The sequence below is a fragment of the Eschrichtius robustus genome, chromosome 9 (assembly GCF_028021215.1).
Source record: "Eschrichtius robustus isolate mEscRob2 chromosome 9, mEscRob2.pri, whole genome shotgun sequence".
In the NCBI taxonomy this organism is placed as follows: Eukaryota; Metazoa; Chordata; class Mammalia; order Artiodactyla; family Eschrichtiidae; genus Eschrichtius; species Eschrichtius robustus.
The window spans coordinates 44,098,648-44,116,871 of record NC_090832.1 but is presented as its reverse complement, the minus strand read 5'-3'; the positions used below and the strand labels follow the sequence as shown (position 1 = coordinate 44,116,871).

Sequence of the window (18,224 nt, the reverse complement as noted above, 5' to 3'; positions counted from 1 at the left end):
CTGTTGTCAACATGACTGAAGCTGCTGTTCCAAGTCTCCAAAATACAAAGTATTTTAGAGTAGTAATTAGGACAATATTTTATTGTAGTAATAGCTTTCAAAATGACTTCTCGTGTCATAGGTGCTAGTTCCTTCTGTATGTGTAGAGTTATTTAGTCACTTCCTTTGTCCCTTTTGGGATAATCTGTAGTTCATTTGGCCCCTTGAGCACACTTCTCATCCTCCTCCTTCAGGTCTCTAAACATAAGTGTTTAGTCTTTAACCATCTAACTAAGATGTTTCTCTTACAGCCCAGACTGAAGGGTGGGCAGTGGCCTAAGGGACCTTGGGGTGAGGAATCACAGTTTCATTTCCAGACTCATGAGTCTTTCTAAGCTTTCCCAAATGCTCCAAAGTTCACCTCAGAATTCTGCTGAAGGTTAGACAGTTGGTATGGGGATTGTCACAACTAAAACCACATGGCTCTTGGGGCCAAGATGAGAACTCAGGAACTTCTCTGTGTTAATTCAGAGTCATAGACCACCACCCACAACATCTATCATTCTACTAGGTTTTCTTTCAGCGACTACTTAATGGGAGGAGTGTTTCTCTCAACTCTGCATTTCCCAAACAGAGCTATTAATCAGACCCATCTCCATATCCACTGTGAGTGAGACAGGCATAGTTCAGGCCTTCAGGCTTGCCAGGAGGGCAGTAAGCCACTTGTTTTTCTTGGCAGATGTCTTTGTCTGCATGTGGTTCCTTCTCTTCTTTCCTCAGACCACAAGATTCAGATGCCTTGGAGCTTAGAGGACCCTCAGAATTTGCTTCACCTTGTCTGCATTCTGTAGCAAGTACCATATAGTTTAACCCTTCTTGGTTCTTGGTTTCCAGTAAAGCAGTTGACATAACGTCATCTGAATTCGAACAAATCATATGACCATCTTCATCTGTGAAAAAAAATACAAAAGTTATTCTAGCATCTGTTTGGTTTCCTTTATCTGTAATATCCAGGCTGTATGAGAATTAGAACAACACCAGCCTTACCCATTGGTTCAGCAAATATTTATGATGACCACTAAGGGAACACAAAAGTCCAAGACATGTTCCCTGTCCTTGACGCTACTGCAGTCTAGTAGGAAAGCAGAAATAGTACCATGGAAGGTCATGTGTGCATATATAAGAAAGGAATACATAAAGTGATGAGAGCACAGAGGTGATTAACTCTGCCATAACAGGTGAAACAGGTCATGGTCTTTGTGACAGGAATTAAGTGGCCCTAGGGCGGCCCTTTTTGTGTGAAGTGCTTGCCCTTTCATCTTGCCACATCAGCTAAAATACCTACCTTTAAGAATGTATTTCTTTAGATAAAGTAATTTAATCATTCATTAAGCTAATATTTATTGCATGCCTACTGCACACCAGGCTGTGTCCTAGGTATTGATGATACAGCAGTGAACAAAACACATTTATTGCTCTTTGGGGTTTACATTCTAATGAGGAGAGACAGACAATAAACTAGTATAAAACTAAATTTATGTCAGGTGGTGGTAAGCACTGATATGAAATATAATAACAATAATTGTTGTTATTAATACTTACAGAGTACTTACTACATACCAGGCACTGTTCTAAGCAATATGCATATATTAACTCATTCTTCTCCTATTAAGTCAGTACTGGCACTATCTCCATTTAACAGATGAGGAAATTGAGGACAGAGGAGTTTAACAATTTTCCCAAGGTCACACAACTAGAATTTGAACCTAAACTGTCTGGCTCTAGTCTGTGTCCTCATGTTGACCTCCCTGAGGGGAGAGTGGAGCTGCCGTGCTGTGTGACAAGGAGGTGGTGGGCAGTGTGCCCTGCAGGAGTCCTTGAGAGGCACTGACTCCAGACACACATGTGTGTGAGGTGGGCGTGGCAATAGAAAGATGGGCAGCCAGAGGGTAGTTTGACCTTCTTCACAACTGTGCTCATATTATTTTGCCTTTCTCTACTTAGAGGCTGACCTTCTTACTTAGAAAAGTATAAGAATTCTTGTTGAAACCTAATTGCAGGGTTTCTGAAACATTCCGCAAAATTCTAGGGAATCAACAAGATAAATATGCAAATGTATATTGTGGGAATTATTTGCTTTTTATCAATGCTTTCCAATCTCTGGGTGTTACTACCTGGATGAAAAATTTACAGTCAGAAATATTACTGTCCTTTCATACAGCATCACGTTTTACAAATCAGAAACATTCCAGTCAGCAGACGCAGGTCCTTCCCTTTCTCCTCATCCTACTTCCAGCACAAGTGCATCCAAATGTGTGGGTGAGGCCTGCCGGGCTGCCAAGCTTCTGTGCTTAGCCCTGACCTACACCCAGGCTGGATTTATTTAAATTGAAATATGGGGAAAATTTAAATAATTTCAAAGGACTAAGGGAAGCACCATTGCATCTATTATTCCCTGATGGAATTTAATGGATCTACCTATTACCAAGTTCCAAACCTGAACTACAAAGCTTATTTTATTAAAGAAGCATGTGAATCATTGTCCTTGCTCTGTCTTATTAGGTGTTTATTTCATTTTCAGACCCTCCCCCACTGCTGAAGAACAAGAAGGCTGAGCTACAGGCTCACAGTTTCTTGGGCATCACCCCACGTTCCTCTTCATTGTTCAAACATCATTCTAGTATATTTCAAACCACACAAATAGTCAGTGTTGTGAAATATCTCCCACAGAAATAAGTTTATCAGGTGTCAGGTTTGGTTAGTGCCTAAGTGCTGAATATCTATGGAAGGATCCAACTGTTATGATTATTGTCAATATGTACTTATAGCCATTGAGAAACTCATAAAAATAACTTGCTATGCATGATAATAGCAATAGAAAATATCAAAAAATGATAGCAAGAAATAGGATATTTAACTTTAAATTGCCCGGCAGCCCAGATTACTGAGGAAATTAGGATGATATTCCTGAAGGGCTTAAAGAAATTAGGCTAAAGGAGTTTAGAATTTCAGCAAAAATGTACACCTACAATATAGGTCTAGCTACTCATGTTATCAGCTGCTTCACACTCATACATTTAGTCCATTAAATAGCATATTGGGAAACTTTCTACTGAAACATGATTTAATTTTTTGCCTATATCAAGTTATTTGCAAAAAAGTCTTTTACATAAGGCAAATAAATTCTTTTTACAAATTCTGGTGCAATATGTCAAAGAGAAATCATTAGCTATTTCATTGGTTCATAGTACTTAGGGCAATATTTAGTAACTTGACCCTGGCAAGCTTTCAGCAATTAGTACATTTTCTTACTTCATAATTATGAGAGATGGGGCGGGTTGTTTATTTTGGTTTAAAAACTACTGTATAGAAAACCTGCAGGTCCTTAAAGCAGAGAGAGATCCTGAGCAAAGATGGCATGCACTTGGCAACCCTTGGTTTAAGAGGGAAATATTAAAATAAAGACTTCCAAGTAAGACAGGATATTTACAGACAAGACATATGCTGGCTGACTGGCTATGTTTAGAACAGCAGAAGAGCATTTAGATTTGTTTCCTGTAGAACTCTCTGGGACTGATGAGGTGATGTTTACACAAATGTTTGGATGAAGTCACTGGGATATTTTTACTAGATCCCCAGATATGTTACTAATCTTCTCTCTCTATCCCCTCTCCACCCCATTAGGTCAGTAGGACCATAGCATAGGCATGGTATTATTGCTCCCTGAAATCCTAATGCCTTTTTTTTTTTCAAAGAAGTCCTCCCAGTGGCTTTCCTCTCTTCTTACGTATCTCCGACAATAGCAATGAAGACTTCTTACAGTTTTGTTAAATATGCCCAGCAGTCTGCAAAGCAGCAAACTATTATTAAATACATTCTCTTTTACTTAAAAGGTAATTAAGTTTAGGCTTGCCTTGAAGAGACTGTTCCATGATTTCTATCCTTTGCAAATATGCAAACTCTGCTTTTCATTGTATTTATTCTCTCTTCTCTGCCACTTTTGTTCAGTCACATCGAATTATCAAAATTTTTGGTGATCCCCATATCTCTTTCCATTCCTTATCATCAGGATTTACATTCATTGTAAATCTCAGAATGTGAATTTCTCTTGTACCAAAATTATATATCTGTCATGGCACAGAATTACTTGTTTCTATCTAAATTATCAGAGTTTGATTATATTCCCTGTTAACCTCTTCCTGCATCCTTATTCTGCCTCATTATGTCTGCTTCTCTATTTTTTTAAATATTATTTAGAATTTTAATTCAGTCTTTCAACAACTTGCACCTAAATAAATCAGCATACCAAAGAAAACAAAGTGGGGAGAGTGTGGGAGCAGTTTTCTAACCATAGCCACGTCTCTGTGAAGGATGAGGGCAAAGGCTCTAGAATAGAGTCCTACTCCAGCCCCATTCAGCAGGATGACCATGGGCAAGTTACTAACCTCAATCTTTTCAGCTGTAAAATGGTAATATTATAATGCCCACTTCATAGGGCTATTGTGAGGATTTAATGAGTTAACCCACATAGCACAAGTGATATATAAAAAAGTGCTAAAATAAAGTTAACTAATACTGCAATTAAAAGCCATTCACAAAAAGAGTTTTGTTCTCTATATGTACTGTTACCTCGGTCTCATAGATGAACTAGGTAATGCTACATGGTGAAAAGATTTTCTTAAGGGTTCATGGAGACTTCTGGTAGACCCTAAGGTAAAACTAAGCTCTCAGGCCCTCTAACACCCATTATGACAGCCTCCGTAATTTTTATATAAAATGTCTGTACACATTAGAAGGAAAGGCTTCCGTGAGCGAGGAGTTGAATTTTAAAATATAACACAAGTCAACTGTAAATTCCTCGCAACCCTATGGAACTCTTTATCTCTGCAGCATTTGACCACTCTCAAGTCTGTGAGCCTCTCTCCTTTGGATTTCCATGACAGCCTTCCTCTTCCCTTTCTGACTTCTCCTCTCAGTGCCCACCATCTTTCTTTGTCAGTCCCTCATATATAGGCTGTTTTCTGGGTCCCATCCACTGTTTACTTCTCTTCTAATTCTATACACTTTAATTGAATAACCTCAATTACACCCTTGACTTCAACTACCTGTATTTCCAACTGAATACTGGGCTTCTTCATTTCTCCCACATTCAGCTCAAACCAAACATGCGTAAAGCTGTTCCTCCTCCTGTGCCCCCGCCTTTGGGAAGAGCACGACTTTGCACCTAGTTTCTCAAATCACTGGGATTCACCATCGTCTCCTCTCTCTTCTTCACCCAATTAGATGACAAATCCTCTAGCATCTACCCCTGTGGTAAGTCTGGTTTCCATACCCTTCTTTCTATACCTGTCACCATTCATTATTTCAGCTTTCATTAATTTTCATTTCTTATGTGATTAGTGTGACCACTGTTCCTCCAGTTTCATCACTTGCCATTTCCCACCGTCAAGTGTGATAAGCTACCTGCAGTTCTGTGAACCCCCATTCTCTGTTATTCCCTGACTTTCTACATACTGCTCCTTCTACCCTGAGATACCTTCTTCTCACCCCTCTGCAGGACTCAGTTTAGGATTAACCTCTCAGTGGCTTTTATTGACTCTCCGTCTGCCAAACAGTGTAGGTTTGGCATGCTGCCGCAGGACTCCCACAGAACATGAATTCCCTCTCATTGGCAACATAGAATGCCTCCTGGCTTCTGGCAGAAGATGTAGTTTAAAATCATCTGCTCACCAAATCTTCAAAAATAAGCTCATTTGTTAAAAAAAAGAAAAATGGTGGAGAACTGACCAGAGAATCTACATCTCACTCATTCCTCTAGACTACCAGCCAGTGTGTATGTATACAAACATACACAAATGAACATATCTGTAAATAGTTGTATATGCATATAAAATATCTGGAAGTATATTATCAAATCACGAACAATGGCTAGCATGGGGAGTAAGGACAGGGAAGGAGTGAGAGACTAACTTTTTATGCTGCTTAGATACTTTTATATGTTTTTTAAACAATAAACATAAATTACTTTTCTAATAAAGATCTTTAAATACAGTTATAAAAATAATATAGCAAGAACTATTACAGAGATTAATTACGAGGAAAGTTAGAAAAATCGGAAAGGATCAGGAGTCACTTTTTTGATTGATTGTAAAATAACATAAAAATTCTTTTTTAAACCTTTAAAAAGATGATTGTGTTTCATTTTATAAAGGCCACAAAAATGATATTCACAAGAAAATCTGAATCAGAGGCTTAGTAGTTAACCTTTGCCTTCTAGAGATCAGAGCATTGATTTAGTAAGGAAATCATGCTTTCAGTGCCCAGTAAGCAAAACCATGTTCTGCTTGCCTTTCAGACATCTATGCAATCAACTCAACCCACTTACTGCCATTCATCTACCTCAGGAACAAAAGATTTCATTTTACATATTAGCAAACCACCCCAGATTGTTGTTTCTCTGAAGTTTCCATATGTGAAGTTACAACCAATAAGAACCAGGCCAAGCAGGGGCAGATTCAAATGGCTTGGGCAAAACAGTATTATTCAGTAGTGGACTGGTGACACTCACCTTTCCTGTGGATAGAGACACAGTCCTATGACAAGGACAACTTTCAAACACACCAGTAGAAGAACAGCTCACTACTAAACATTACATACAAGATTAAAGAAACTGACTCTAGTTTCTCAAGGGAAAGAAATATTCTTGCCTCTTCTTTTTCTTTAAAGCATCCCAGTGGTACACATTAAATTCAGGTGCCTACCACTATACTAAGCCTTGCCCAAAAGTCAACAGGTATCTGTTGAAATAATTTTTTAAATTTTCTCAAAAATTCATTCAAAGGAATACATTAAGCAAATGTTTAGAAAATGAGAAGGATTTTATTGTATGTAGAATGGCTTATAGGTATGTTTTTTCTTAACCTTCACACAGTCAAGTATACGTATAGAACCCTCCAGAAAAATGGGGTTGCCTTGCAGTTATAACTCCTAAGGGCTCAACCATTGGCACTCCTAGAATCAGCTCGGTTCCATGATGAGAAGGCAGGTGGAGCCAATGTGAGATTATTAACAAGGCTTATTCTGATGAGGATCAAGATGCATGCTCAAAGCAAGCACAGCCCTTTCCAATCTGTCACTTAGCTGTTTGTGTTAAAGAAGTCTCATTATCAGAGTCTTATCTCCATTCATGTCATGGATCCGAAGTTACTCAAAATGTATAGTCAGAAGCACAGCAAACAAGACAAGCAGATATTCGTCCTTGGGCTTCGTATTTTTCCCTGCTATTATTAGTCAAGTGCACCACTCAAGGTGAAGGTCTCACTGTAGAGAGATGACTCCAGGGCAACCATCAGCCACTGTGTAATCAATCAGTGCAGAGACGGAGAGTCTTAATTTCTGAGGGATTCTGAGTCATGGTCCATCTTGCCAGGTTTATTTCTAAGCAAGAATGTTTGCATTTGAGAAAAAACAAAGGGTCCTATGAACTTTTAATAATGGGATGAAGTTTAAGAGCAGCTGGAAAGGATCATTTTAAAATTTATTTTTCTGCAGCCAATTAGGCAAATGTATTGTAAATCTGATTTTGGAAGTGAATTAAGTGACTACTGTGTTTTAATATCAAAATACTGAAGTGGAATCACAGTAGACCTTAGCAAGGTGTGACCCACTACAATAATCATAGAAAACTAAATAGCAGTTAAAAGCACCAGATTAGATATATACATAGCAACATGGATGACTCTTAAAAACACAGTACTTAATGAAAAAGAAAGAAAAGAAGCATTACATAACACGATAGTATCCATGCATACAATATACAACAAATTAAAAGATACACATTAAAGACATTAGTATGGCTGCCTGGCAGGTGAAGGGAGGAAATAGAACAGGAGAGGAATATGGAGATAAAGGGACTAAACAAACAAATGAAAGAGAAGTCTTGCATAGACCAATGACGATAATGTACCATCAACTATAATTAACTCAACTCTGCCACTGAGGTACAAACTGGCATGAGGGGTGGAGGGCGGAGGGAACAGGCCTCATGAAAATATAGTCTAACGTGTTAATTCTCATCCTTACTATCTTAAATTATAAATCCAGGGGCCATACCATTATTCTTTTTTTTTTAATTTAATGAACAAATCAAAATTATTTTCAAAGAGGAGTACAATAAATACTTGATTATGAGGATGGTGCCAGTATATTATTCGCCTTACACACTGTAAGGTGTCTTCCACGTACATCCCATTTTAACCTTATTCAGTTCACGCTGTAGAGAAAACCCAAAAATTCTGAAGAAGAATCAAACTTACCTTCAAAGGCTTCATTTATGACTCCACTGGGGTTTGTTTTTCCTCTGCATTGAGAAATACTATTTAAGGAAAAATTTCTGAATAACTGAAGCTGTTCTTGAATTTTATGGAAAGTAGGTCTTTGGTCAGGTTCTTGAGCCCAGCACTGGGTCATTAAATTCCACCTGGATATGTGGGTAAGGACATGAAGTAAATAGTGATTGGATATCACTAGGTAGCCATTACTGATAACCCAGGTAAGGTCATTTCAGAAGGAAAAGAATTTGAGTTATTGCCAGTTTTCCATAATTAATATAGCTGAACCAGAACAAAAGCTTTTGTTTCTTATATAATAGTGGCTGGCAATATAACTACGTTTATTAGAAAACATCTTCCTTCTGAAAAGCTGACATTCAACAGTTATTAATCTAAATAAATAGATAGTAAATAGATGGTTGGAAAATGTTTACTGAACCCATTAGGAAACTAACAGCTATAAAAATTACTGAAGAAGCTGAGATTAAATTTTACATTCATACACTGATATCTGAAACAAAATCTAAGATTTACTCCAAGCCACGCAGATATTTAGTGGCAGACCAGAGGTAGAAATCAGATCCAATTCTAATGCTTTTACTCTTCATTACACTGCCAGGTTAATTAAGAAACTCAGTTCTCCTAGACATAAATAGCTGGTTGAACATTCTCTTTTCCTTAATGGTTGTCTAAGAAATGTCTGTGCAGAACTCTTGACTAATGTTCATTCATTCACTCAGCAAAGATTTGTTGGACACTTACTATATATGAGCAGTATATCAAGAGCAAGAGATGTGGCAGTGTGACTCCTGTCCTCATACGATATATATAGCAAACGTAAGAGGGAGACAAAATTTATCCACTACAACTCATAGGAGCAGGGGGAAATTGTAGCTCTTTTATAGTTCTGTAACTAATTTTCAAAGCCCCACCTAGTAGAAGAAAATTAGTACAATGCCATTTATAACCTAGCCCATTCCAATATTTTAAACCACCCTTTTTAGGTAATTCTCAGTCTTTTATGGATAATAACTCAGTCTCTCTTATCTTTAGGCTATTCCTACTCCCTCTGTCTTCCTCTCCAAGGTGGTATCAGGATTTATGTTGGGTGAAAGTCTTTTGTGAGTTGCACTGGCACAGTGAAGGATCCTTTGGACCCCACTGTGCCCTCCTTCTCTAGTCTCAGAATGGAATGATGAGGAATTCCATAAGGAGTGACTGATCTGGTCCATCCTGCAGGCATCGGCTGCTCTCTGCAGTCTATGATCCCTTTAACCTGTTCTTTTGGCCCTTCTCCCTGAACTGGTCCCCCCTTTTCTCTCTCTAGCTGCAGGCCTCTGAGACGGCATCATGTCCCATATCTGCTGACAAGGCCCAGGAAATCCCTTCCTGTTTCTGTTGCTTGCCCACAGGATGCTCCTCGGCTGAATCTCCAGCTTTCAACAAAATGTTCACTCTACACAGGAAACAAAGGAGGCTTAGAAGTGCAAGCTACATGTTCTCTGTCTGGACATGCCATCCTACCCTGTTCATGATGCTGGGTGTCCATGTCAATGTGGGGGATCCCCAGCTCAGTGGTCTCCTTGCCATCCCACCAAATTGGGAGGAGTGGGCAGTTGCTCCCTGTGCTTGGTGTCACCCGGACCTAACCTAACTGAGGCCTACAGAGGTTTCAAGACCTAAATATCCAACATCTTCATCCTCCTACTGTTAAGGTCTCTTCTTCCTACACTTGCCCGGGGCTTAGGAGTTGAGTTTCTCTTCAATTCCTCTTTTTTTATTAGACTATCCTTATATAGAATTATAGGTTTAGTTGCTCACACCTGGCATTTAGCAAGCTAACAAGGAGCTAAAGGAGTCTGTTGGGTGGGCTAAAAGTTTCGTTCGTTTTTTTCCTTAAGGTGGCTCTAGTAGCACTTAGTTGTCTTTAACTTCATTCAAAACAATTTTGTTAGATTGTATGTGACAGCTGTCACATCAGCGAGCATTATAAAAAAACTTATCAAAATTGGTGTAGCCATTTTAATATTGAAGGTGGAAGGGAAAAAAGCAAAATTTTCAGCATATTATGCTTTATTATTTCAAGGAAGGTAAAAACGCAACCGAAACGCAAAAAAAGACTTGTGCAATGTATGAAGAAGGTGCTGTGACTGATCGAATGTGTCAAAAGTGGTTTGTGAAGTTTTGTGCTGGAGATTTCTCGCTGGAGGATGCTCCAGGGTCGGGTAGACCAGTTGAAGTTGATAGTGATCGAATCGAGACATTAATTGAGAATAGTCGACGTTATACCACACGGGAGATAGCTGACATACTCAAAATGTCCAAATCAAGTGTTGAAAATCATTTGCACCAGCTTGCTTATGTTAATCGCTTTTATGTTTGGGTTCCACATAAGTTAAGCGAGAAAAACCTTCTTGACTGTGCTTCCTCATGCGATTCTCTCCTTAAACGTAACGAAAACATTCCGTTTTTAAAACAAATTGTGACGGGTGATGAAAAGTGGATACTGTACAATAACGTGGAATGGAAGAGATCGTGGAGCAAGCGAAATAAACCACCAACAACCACACCAAAGGCCGGTCTTCAAAGAAGGTGATGTATATATGGTGGGATTGGAAGGGAATCCTGTATTAAGAGCTCCTTCTGGAAAACCAAACGATTAGTTCCAACAAGTACTGCTCCCAATTAGACCAGCTGAAAGCAGAACTCGACGAAAAGCATCCAGAATTAGTCAACAGAAAATGCATAATCTTCCATCAGGTTAACGAAAGAGCGCATGTTTCTTTGATGACCAGGCAAAAACTGTTACAGCTTGGCTGGGAAGTTCTGATTCATCTGCTGTATTCACCAGACATTGTGCCTTCAGATTTCCATTTATTTTGGTCTTTACAAAATTCTCTTAATGGAAAATATTTCAATTCCCTGGAAGACTGTAAAAGGCACCTGGAACAGTTCTTTGCTCAAAAAGATAAGTTTTGGGAAGATGGAATTATTAAGTTGCCTGAAAAATGGAGAAGGTAGTGGAATAAGAGGGTGAATACATTGTTCAATAAAGTTCTTGGTGCAAATGAAAAATGTGTTTTTTATTTTTACTTAAAAATCAAAGGCACTTTTTAGCCAGCCCAACAGATAACCCTCTCTCTCCTCCAAGCTTCATTTCTAAGTCTACTGACTCACTAAAAAGGTCAAGTACCTGTTCTCTTTTTTTACTTTCTGGATCTAGAAGGCAGATTGGGGGCAGAGTGAGAAAGACTGATAAAGAAACATAAACTGGGAAGTATTTAAAAATATTAGTACTACCATATCAACAGATAAATATACAATTACAAATTATAAGTTTTAAAAAAAAGTACTAAAGAAAACAAATGTGAGCTCTAATTAGAGATGGAACATTTTTGGCAAATTGCTTATAGAAGGACCCTCTGCAGAGGTGATGTTTAAGCCAATGAACTCTGTAGAAAAATAAGATGCTAGTCATGGGGACTGGGTGGGGATGGAAGTCAGGGAACACACTAGAAGAGGCAAAAGCATGTGTAAATTCCTAAATTTGGAAAGAGCTTGGCACATTTTAGAATGGGAAGGAAAGCCAGTGTGGCTGTAGAGCAGTCATTGAGGGGGAGAGTATAAAAGATGAGGTCAGAGAGGTGAGGATCACACAGAACAAGGGCCAGGCTAGGTGCTGGATTTTATGGCACTGCAATGGAAGCTGTCCAAGGTTTTTAAGTGGGCATGATCTTTACATCTTTAAAGGATGACTCTAGTTGATATATGTGGAGAATTGATTGTAGAGGGCCAAGTTGGAAGCAAGGAAGTTGTTTTTTTTTTAACATCTTTATTGGGGTATAATTGCTTTACAAAGGGGTGTTAGTTGCTACTGTATAACAAAGTGAATCAGCTATACATATACATATATCCCCACATCTCCTCCCTCTTGCGTCTCCCTCCCACCCTCCCTATCCCACCCCTCTAGGTGGTCACAAAGCACCGAGCTGATCTCCCTGTGCTATGTGGCTGCTTCCCACTAGCTATCTGTTTCACATTTGGTAGTGAATATACGTCCAGTAAGCTGGGACGAAGCGAAGGAAGTTATTGAAGAAGACTAGGTGAGAGACAATGGTGTTGGACTAAGACAATGGCAGTGGAGCTGGAGTAAGAAAATATTCAATTGCTAGGTGACAATGATGCAGAAATCATCATAGGTATTGTATTTAAAATAGCTGTATCTGTATATGGCATGCAGGCTCCACTTCCATCTCTTTCATTCTTGCAAGCACCTCAGGTCAGAGTTAATACTCAATATCAGAGTATCATGGAGAAACCTAATATTGGTCTGTTTTTCAGTATTGATCTGATGACTTTTCATATATATTACAAGGAATTTGCATTCTGGATATGGAGTGCCAAACTTGGCTTTATTTTTTAAAGATTAGAATCATTGCTAAGAACCTAATCTTTTACATATTTCTTTATAATCTGTGGCATTTAGAAACAGGGATGACACAGAGAACTCAATGAAAGACAATTCGACTCTGAAACAACATCGTGTAACTGATATTCGATCATGGAGTTTAAACCAGTAGTTAAAGTAGAATCTTGATGGGAATCTTAGGGCTGTCCTAAGAGGTGAGAGGAGAAAGTGAAGTGTAACTTGCCACAGGGAGCCTATCCCTTCTAAAAAGAAAGTTGCGATTCTGAGATACTGCCAAAGATACATTGAATCTCTCAAGACTTGTCATATTTCAATTATGAAGTTTTTAGTTTATTTATTTATATCCCACCTCATTCTACAAAGCATTCAAGACACTTAATGGAGATGATTTAGTGAGAAGGAAGAAGGAGGAAGAGGAGGACGGAGGGAGAGGGGAGAGAAGCCATCCATACAGTTGCCCCTTTGCCACTCTGTACTTCACCCACTCACACTCCCCTCCAAAAGTTTAATCTATACAAGTTATTTAATCAGATATTCCTAATTTTCATCTATGGAGGCTTTAATTTACATTGAGTCCATCATTACTCTTAACTCTCTGATGACAAAAACAATTGACCTGATGGTACTTAAAACCTTTCTCTCCCACTGTCCAGGGCCAAGTGAGCACTGGATTGCCCTAGCTTAAGAAAAGAGGAGCTCTATAAAGCAGTAATCATTTAAAAGTAAAGAGTACAACTTGTGCTCTTAAACAGCATTAAGCTGACAATGGAATAAATGACTAGGCTTTTAAAATGTTATCAATCCTAAAAAATGCATTTCTTACATCTTTCAGGTAAATTAACAACAACTATATCTTTGGCATAGGGGTCTTTCCTTACAAATACATACTTGCCACAATTCAGTATCATGCATTAAATACTTGTACCAAGTTATAGTTACAAATATTCAAGCATATTAGTCTAAATAAACTGACAGCTCCTTCACTTTTATTAAAATTTACCTGGGCTGGTTGTTCTACCTCTAAACAGATACTCACACATTATACTTGAAATATCTCATTTAGCTAAGTGTTCCGCTTCAAATTCTTCCATTCACTATGCCAACCCCTTTACTCCTCTTTGCTTCAGTTTTTTCCACAATAGCACAATCTCATTAACCATGTTCATTAATAGTCTCTGAGTAAAATCCTTGGATTCATAAGGCAATTGAAATTCAACAGTTGAAAACTCCATGGCATCTTTCAGTATTAAGGGGATGAGTTTCTATAGGTCTTTAAGCAAAGCACATAAAATACAGACTTTAAAATACCCAATCCCGGAAAGACCCAATTAGCATCAATTAGCGTCTAGGTGTACATATTCTTAAGGGGTAAAAATAAGGTGGTGAGCCTCCATGTTCTCCCATTGTCGCCTCCGTCATTTGAGAGACTCTCCAGTAATTTCAGTTGCCCCTGTGATACCTGTGAAAGAGCTCTCACTTGATGTAGATTGCCCTTTGATCCCGTTTATTCTTGAGAGTGCTATGGTTGTTGTGCAAACTGAAAGCTGAAGAGAATGCTGAGGGCTGGGCTTTGCACCGTACATCCCAAGCTATGGAAAGAAGGGCAGGAATGCTCTGAACTCTCACATTCCATTAATAGCTAAGCACAGCGTAGCCATCTATGGACTCACCTGACCCAGAGTGCATCCAGGTGCTGAGTATTTAAGCAGTGAATAGAAGGTGCAGCCTGGCTCAGCACAGACTTTCAACCCTCTAAGCTGGGCCTATGATCTCAGAGAACTGCTTCAAATAAAAATCAGTTCCCTCTGTACTCTAAGGAGAGTAGTTAATCTTTATCATGACAACTTAAGGCCGTGGGCAGATTGAATGGCATCGCTGAGAGCTCCATTTCCTTAGCACAGCTTGTCTTCCTGGTTGGCCATGGGTCGTTAACCCTTCCTAGGGATCTGGAGCATGCAGCCCTTAGAGGGCTTGGAGCATTGTTCACTTTTTAATTACTGATGTTCAAATGAACTTCAAAATCAGCAATGGAAATTTTAGCTTCAAGGAAACTATATTTTTATAAAATTAGAGCAATAATGTATCCAACTGAATAATTATTCAAGATAAAATTATATAGAATATTATCTTTTTCCACTTATAATCAGGAATATTTTTCTAGAACTTTTCTAGCACTCCTTCTTTCTCCTCCTTCTAGTTGAATTTTTGGATAGAGCGAAGTTCAACATACCTGCGTTTTTCTTCTCCACAATAGGGCAATTAATTATCTACCTCCCTCTTCCCCAAACAAAATAAATGAACACATCAGTCAAAACGTATAATTCAGTGGCTGATTCCTAGAGTGCCTATCCAAAAAAAAAGCCTAATTATGATGAGGTACGTTACCCCCTAGAGGAGAAGATATGCCAAATAGAATTCTAACAGCACAAGGAAAATTTTGTGCAACTGAAACTTGGGAGGAATTTTCTGAGTGTTCAATAGATGTGTAAGAGATGCAAAACAGTGATTAGTTTGCTAACTATTTAATTAAAATGTATTTTATACTTAGGTATGCTGGGGTTTTTTCCTCAAGCCCTAGACTAAAGTTTTTCAAATTGTGTATAACTTTCTTACTCCTAACTTATAGAAGTGTTTCCATCTGCCCCAAAAGGATCATGAATCATACTTTTAGACACTGCCACCAAACTTGTTCAGGTATGTGTATAACTGATCCCTCTGTAAATATCCCAGAGGCTATAAGAGCTAAATCAGAAACAGACAGTGATTCCAATCTTCTTCTAGCTGGAAGATTTAAATAATACAAAAACATTCACCCATAGAACATCCAGCCAAGGTGCCCAGATCTTAATCATCTTTGGCTCTAGTCTGAATAATCCTCGAAATAACACAGCATAGGCAAGGCAGTGCAACCATGGTGTGTATCCGCATACTGCTAATTCCTTTTGCACTTGTCTGTACCACACAGTTTAGCACTTTATTACATGTTGGCCTGTTATCCAACTGCTCCATGTGTGTGTCTTTTCTTTCAAAATACATTCAGAGATGCTGAAGAAGCATGGCTCCGGTTTAAACACCTCTGTATTCCATACAGTCCTTAGCGTGGTGTAGTGCACACAACAGAGTAGTTTATACTTGTTGATTATATGTTCTTTTAGAAATTTCTTGGGTAAAACACCTCTTAGAAAAAGTGTCAAGACTTGATAGTTCTGCTAAGGTTGTTCACAAGAAGGTAGATTAGTACTCAGCAAAATTACTTGGCTTGTTTTTCCTTTATAATTAGATCAAAATCACCTACTGTTCCAAGGATCACAAATCTATTAGAATTCTATAGTTGCCAGGATCAATTTGATAAAGTCACTAATACTTACGTAGTCACTTCGTGTGAAGTTCATAAATAGATAACAACCTATATAATTTTTAGCAGTACTATATCCCAATATCAGCTTTATCAACAAAAGCAATCCAACTTTTAAACAATAAATTCCTAGTTAATAGAACCTTTTAATATGCAGGTTAAGATGTTAGTCAAATTAGATCTTCCAAAATAAAATGAGTATATATGTGAATACACACACACACACACACACATACACACACGCACACATATACACAAAGAGCTTTTATTTATTTATTAGAATTCTCTTAAACTAGAGTATAAACATATTCTGCTGTTCTAGATTTTGCTTCCAAAATGAAATATTATGTATATATATATATAAAAAGAAACCATCATGTATTTAGTAAATTAAGTGCCACAATCAATTTACATTTTACGTAAGATATACAAATATATAGATTCAGTTTTTATTTAAAAATACCATACCAATGAGGCACATGATTGCATGTGCACGTGTTTTTGTTCTTGGGTACTTATGGAACATGATTAACTTACAGATCATCGGGACAATTTCTTGGTGGCTCCAGTCTCCCTCCTGTTTGCACATAGTTTAAAACATCAAGGTTAGAATGAGCTGGATAAGGCTGATGACCAAGAGTTAAAATTTCCCAAATCAAAATTCCAAAAGACCTAAAGATATTAAAGAGTTTGCTTTAATTATACTTATTAGAAACATCATGTTTACAGTAGTTTTTCCAACATAATTATTCCTGGGGCTATCAGAGTCTACTTTGTGATTGGCATTATTGGCCCCATAAAAGGCAAATGGGAGACTTAAAAGCAAGTTGGCCTCAAGAAAAAGAGAACAAGCAACTGCATACTAGCAACACTTCAAAGGTGATAGGAAGGCTTAGTGGGGGCGCGCACACACACACACACACACACACACACACACACACACACACACTATGTTCTTCTTCCCTGGCTGAATCTGCACTGTGGACCTCCATTACCTATGGCTTTCATAGCTTCATTATGCAAACACACTAGGGGTGAGCAAGAAAGCATTTCATCTTTCTTCCTGAGTTTGAGTGCTAGTAAATGTGGAGAGGGAAGGCATGAATATAAGCTGACAACACTGAAGACCGACTTCATTTCATCCCCAGTTTTGCAGAGGTCCAGTCCAGCTTAAAAGTTATTGGATGAATCTTTACATTTTGAGCAGCTCTAATCAAAAGTTTGGGGTCAACAAGCAAAAATGAGGGGTTCTATTCAAATAATAAAGAGCTGTCCAAACCTCCCTCATGTCCTAATCGTTTTGAGATCCATGATTTAAATTCTGTGTATAAATTAATGACCAAACATCCCAAAATAGTAGGCATTTGGACACATACTTGGACATTAATTCATAGGCACCAATTCCTGTTAGTCATAGCCTCTACACTTTTGGAGAGTAATAAGCTATCTGAAATAAATGGACCTATTCCACATACACCAGTAAGGTAAAGGATCAAAACTAATTGGAGGGAGAGGTATAAACTGTTGAGACGCAGGAATAGCCCTTCCTTGCCCACCAGCTTTCACTTTAGCTTGAGGCAAATCACTTAACCTCTCTGGTCTTATGTTTTCTCACGTAAAAAACAAACTAGATGACCTTTTAAGATCCCTTCTGGCTCTGGCATTGGATGGTTCTGCCCACGTTTCTCTGTGTCCTGTTAAGCTCACCATACATCAGACTGAGTAGTGAAGATTCCATCCATCAAACTTTCTGGAGCCATCCACCGAACAGGGAGCAGGCCTTCTCCTCTCTTTCTATAGTAATCATTTTTATAGATGTCCCTCGCGAGTCCAAAGTCCCCAATCTTCACTATCCGTGATGGACTAGTATAGTCCTTTACAGAGACAAGGCAATTCCGAGCTGCCAGATCCCTATGGCAGAAGCTATACTTAATAATAATAATAATAATAATAATAAAGTTCCAGAGATCAGACAAGTAACACTAGGAGGTCTTAGAGAAGAGAGATTTTAACAGAAACTATTGCTATTTTGAAGGAATGAAAATGTTAATTATCTTGTATATTCTACCCAAACTACAGGTGATTATTGTGCCAATCTTCATAAGAACCCTTTATCCAGAATGTCACTGTA

General features: G+C 38.3%; 1 protein-coding gene across 2 annotated transcripts in view; it reads right to left on the bottom strand.

Annotated features, from left to right (window-relative positions):
* Window positions 1-566: 566 nt before the first annotated feature.
* The window catches only part of ROS1 (ROS proto-oncogene 1, receptor tyrosine kinase), a 116,755-nt gene continuing 99,097 nt past the window's right edge, over window positions 567-18,224 (bottom strand). For both annotated transcript variants that reach the window (XM_068551069.1, XM_068551070.1), the window contains exons 41-44: window positions 17,801-18,004; window positions 16,631-16,765; window positions 8,295-8,458; window positions 567-929 (exon numbers count right to left, since the gene is read on the bottom strand). In XM_068551069.1, the coding sequence (XP_068407170.1) occupies window positions 619-929; window positions 8,295-8,458; window positions 16,631-16,765; window positions 17,801-18,004 (814 nt within the window). In that variant the 3' untranslated portion in view covers window positions 567-618. The remainder of the gene's footprint in view (window positions 930-8,294; window positions 8,459-16,630; window positions 16,766-17,800; window positions 18,005-18,224) is intronic.